This window comes from Octopus bimaculoides, chromosome 1, assembly GCF_001194135.2.
Source record: "Octopus bimaculoides isolate UCB-OBI-ISO-001 chromosome 1, ASM119413v2, whole genome shotgun sequence".
Classification (NCBI taxonomy): Eukaryota; Metazoa; Mollusca; class Cephalopoda; order Octopoda; family Octopodidae; genus Octopus; species Octopus bimaculoides.
In genome coordinates this window covers 152,326,563-152,331,492 of record NC_068981.1, presented here as the reverse complement: position 1 = coordinate 152,331,492, position 4,930 = coordinate 152,326,563, and the positions used below count along the sequence as shown (strand labels likewise).

Here is a 4,930-nt window from a genome sequence, read left to right as displayed (position 1 = left end):
ATATATGTGTGTGTGTGTGTGTGTGTGTGTGTGTGTGTGTGTGTGTGCGTGTGTGTGTGTGTGTGTGCGTGTGAGTGTGTTTGTTGTGTGTATATACACATACACACACTGTTAAAGCTCCATAAATTAAAATTAATCTTCCTTGATGATTTGTAATTTTTTTATTTTGTATTTATTTTCTGCAGGAACTATGGAAAGCATAGATGTAAATTTCATGAATACTGAAAATAAATATATCAACTTTAATAATTTTTTGATATATAGTAGTTTTTTGAAACTGAAATTGAGACTTTGTTTCGCGAATCTTGTTTCACACCACCATGACCCTCAAATAAGTGGTATGAGACACAAATCACGAGGCAAATTTCAGCTTCAGCTTCTTTAAATAAGTTAACGTGTGTGTTATTGAGTGTGTGTGTATTTATGTATGTATGACTATATGTATATACATTCATTTATGTTAACAAACAATAGCATGTTTAAATTTTTGAACATTTATATAGTTTGCTTTCAGATGTATCTCTTTAAATTTGACTTTTAACTTTGATTTATCCATTTTATGCGGTTCGAAATTCATATTTTGTATGTTCTGGAGCAATAAAGTGCTATCAATGCATTAATATGCATTTTCTGAAATAAGATGTTCTACACGTTTAAAGTGGGAACTAAAATCTTTGTTTACACTTCTTCAAAATTGTACGTACACCTTAAGCCCGGTCTAAAATTGTTTCAATATGTTCTGCAAACAACAGTATTTTCGCTTCCTATTTTGTTATCATCGCTACTACCATCACCCCTCATCATCATTGATTTTCCTTTCAGATATGTGAGACATTCTTTTTTCTATCTCTTTCATAAAGAAAACAAAAGAATGGCAGTTTTGAAAAATATATTTTGATTTTACTACGAAGAAAATTATGTTGTCTCATTTATAATATTTTATTTATTTAGTCCAAGAAGTGATGCCAGAATTCATAAAACCACTCACAGAAGTTAAAGTTAAAGAGCAAGAAACAGCTACTTTTATGTGTGAAACATCTATAGATTGTCTCGATCCTGTTTGGTTGAAAGATGGAAATCTCATATTTGAAGATGAAAGAACAAAATTTGTCACAGAGCAGAATAGATACAAACTTATCATTTCTGAAGTTAAGTTGGAGGATAGAGGAGAGTATTCTTGTTTTATTGATCAAATATCGACTTCAGCTAAACTTCATGTTGAGGGTAAGTGTTTAGAAACATTACAAATTACGAAGTATAAAATTTATATTAATTACTATTTGAAAATTACATTCAATGAAGAATTAAATTTTTTTAACAATATATTACTTTTTCATATATCCTCTCCCTGCCATTGCGAGTTTGAATTGCAAAATTAAAATTTTGTCTTTCAAGAAGCTACTAAAAGGCGCATAACTTGATACTTCTTTTCATTATTGAAATAAATATAAAAATTTGAAACTTACAAATTAATTGTACCTGTTTGAAACAAATTAGTTAAAAAGTATGGAGATTTTTCAAAACTAACACTATGAAAAAATATAAAACATAGTGTAGAAAAAGAGCAGCAAGTATCTTAATACTAAGCAATATTTGAAATTATTGGTTGCACAAAGTATATTGATACGCTTCAAATATACTAACATGGTCTCGTTCAACAATACATTACAGATGTTCATAACACAGTCTTTCAACACAACATCCAGTCTATTTATTATAAAATAGCTACAAGCTTCGAAATCGTTTCAAGCCTTGCAATATATGATATTCGCTTGTGCAATTATACATCTAAATATTGCCAAAACTTTATTCTAAAGATGAAGCTTTCTCTTAAAGACAAAACGATATTGAAAAGTTAAAGAGTTGCTGACCTTATACAAAGCATAAGTATAGCCACCATTAGAGTATTGTTAGCAGTACTCTAACGATGGCTGTATCTAGGATGGTACAGCAGCTAGACGTAAAAGCATTGTAGGTCATATCAAGTAAATTGTAGTCTGATCACTCAGCAAATTTTCACTTACCAAGCAACACACGTTAATCCACTGATTGGTCAATGCACTGTAAATTTCTCTCATATCTCCTACTAATATAATCGATCTTGCTTAAGTAAATTAAGTAAACCTCATCTACTCATGTCTTTCCCTCATCACCGGAAAGATTATTTGCATATTTGTTCCTAATACGTGGTCTGATCAATAAGTATCCGGACTGTTACCATAGTAACGAAGCTAAAGCCCGCAAAGTAAAGCCGCCTGACACAAATTGACCCTAAACTCTGCTGTGCATGCGCACTAAGTTTTAAAGTTCTAGCTTACTTCCGCTGTTTACGGTAGCGCTTGGAAAGAAGGTGTGTAGAGTGTGATTGTCACATTGACTATGACAGAAAAAGTTGAGTAGAGAATCTGCATCAAATTTTGCCAAAAGCTTGGTGATACCTGTTCAGAGGCCTACGCAAAGTTTTCAAAGAGTTTCCATCGTCTCGATACAATCAACGAGATCTTGTCAAACTGAAACCCGAGTGTCTTTCTGGTCAACCGAAAGCAGTTTTGGCGCAAACTTGGCAGACACGTATCTCGTATCAAAATCTTCAATGATAATGGACTGAACTGAACCGCAACTAATCTGCACATCCTCTGATAACTCATGGATCGTGATTCGACGATTTCTCCTCACAACTGCACTCACATCTGCGATGTTTTTCTCAGTTCTGCTGGTTGCGGGTCTCCCAGAACGTTCGTCAAAACTGACATTTTTTTGGCCATCTTAGAAACGTCTGAACCACTCATACACATGTGTGAGACTCATACACTCCTCTCCATACACTTTTTGCTACTTTGTATCGGTCATTGTGCAGATATCGCCATGACAACTTTCTCTGTTATGGTCACTGCGACGATCACACGCTACACACGTTCTTTCCAAGCACTGCTGTAAACAGTAGAAGTCAGATAGAAGTTAAAACTTAGTGCGCATGCACAACAGAGTTTAAGGTCAATCTGTGCCAAGCGGCTTTACTCTGCATGCTTTAGCTTCGTTACTATAACAGTCCGGATACTTATTGATCAGGTGTCGTGGTTGCTACTGTGTACATCATAGGAGAATAAACTCTCTTTTCTGACGACAGTGTGTTCAATTAACTCAGCTCACTGGTGCAAACAATTTGTTTACTAAAAGTGTAAACAAAGCCAGCGGCTTGGCTTAAGCTCAAAGGTTTGGGTATATCTGACTGATGCGATGAGGAAACACAACTATCCTACAATACCATGCGTCAATGAGCTGAGTATCTTGAACACACTATTGTTGTAAAAGAGAATAGTTATTTTCCTATAATGTACAGTACAACGGTCATCATATTTTGCATCTCAACCTGCCTAGATGTACTAAGAATAAAAAAGATCTAAGTTCTAATGTATGTTTATAGTAATCGAAAATGTATAATTTTTATACACTGAGAGCAGTTTTTGTAAAATGACTTTTAATAGCAAAGGCGTGAAGCAAAATACAGTTCCATCAAAATCTGAAAATTTTGATTCCATTCAAAAAGAGAAAGAAAAATATCAAATTAGACATAACAGGCTATATTGTTGACATGATAAAAAACTTGCAGATATAATCTTGATCCATGAGTTAAAAAGAAATTGTCGACATCGTTTTATTTGAATGTAATTAGTGCAATACAGTAATCTTAGCTGTTCATTAATTGTCATCAGTCAATCTGTTTAGTCTGTTCAAAGTATTTTGTTAATGTACGGGGAAAATTACACTAATTATAAAACTTTTCTCATTTTGTGGGTCGTTTATTGTACATTGAAGCTGTTATCAAAAATTACTTAGAGGAAAATTCCATGGCGTAAAATATATATGTTAATTCATTGCAGAAATACAACCAGAGTTCACAAAACATCTTCAAGATGTAACTGTCAAAGAAGAAGAAACTGCTATATTTGTTTGTGAATTATCAAAAGACAATGTGAAAGTAGATTGGTTCAAAAATGGAATCAAATTGACAGCTAGTAAAATAATTGAAATAAAAACAGAAAAAAGAGTTCAGAAACTTATAATTCGTAAAGTTACACTTGAAGATTTTGGAGAGTATTCTTGTACCATCGGCAATGTGTCAACTACTGCTAAGTTGATTGTTGAAGGTGAGTTTATTTAACATGATTTTTCTGTTATGGTACATACATACATACATACATACATGGATACATACATACATACATACATACATACATACATGGATACATACATACATGGATACATACATACATGGATACATAGAGTGACCCGGGAATATTATGTTAGACGTACAAAAGTATGACAGTCGGAACTCATTTCTTACAATGCATTTGCAGTACTAATGCTGATTCCAACATTCGGGACACTTGACTGATCTGTAGACGGAATCCACTCCAGAGATGTTAAAACCCGCATGATACTGACATCAGTTGGAAATACCCTCAGAAACAGTGATATCGATTGGCTCTATCTAAGAAGAGATAAAGAAGGTAGAAGCTTGAAATCAGTGCAGACAATCTTCGTATGTCGTATAGTCTTTCTCAGACAGCACTTGATAAACAGCAAGAGCAAAATTAAATATATTAACTTAGTGCTGAGAAGTGAAGAAAACAACATCCTACATGTTGGCAGCGAGCTCTTCAGGAAACACACTCTTTCTGATGACCTCCCATACAACTCCCAAACAGTCAGGTTAAAAAAGACGACCGGGATGTGAAACGCTCAGCATACCAAAAGAACCATGCACGGGTATATTTTCCGAAGGCTTGAAGAAGACAGTAATATCGACATGAAGCGATATGAAGCGATCATGGAATAAGTGGGCTCAAATATTCAGTATTTTATTATATATGATATCGTATCAAGACACGCAAACCCATACACACACACACACACACGCACACTTAGA

General features: G+C 34.1%; 1 protein-coding gene across 1 annotated transcript in view; it reads left to right on the top strand.

Annotated features, from left to right (window-relative positions):
* The window catches only part of LOC106869541 (obscurin), a gene marked incomplete at its 3' end in the record, with an annotated part of 380,350 nt that overhangs the window by 87,746 nt on the left and 287,674 nt on the right, over positions 1-4,930 (top strand). Inside the window, exons 16-17 of the mRNA XM_052970280.1 lie at positions 952-1,224; positions 3,882-4,148. Of these exons, the coding sequence (XP_052826240.1) occupies positions 952-1,224; positions 3,882-4,148 (540 nt within the window). The remainder of the gene's footprint in view (positions 1-951; positions 1,225-3,881; positions 4,149-4,930) is intronic.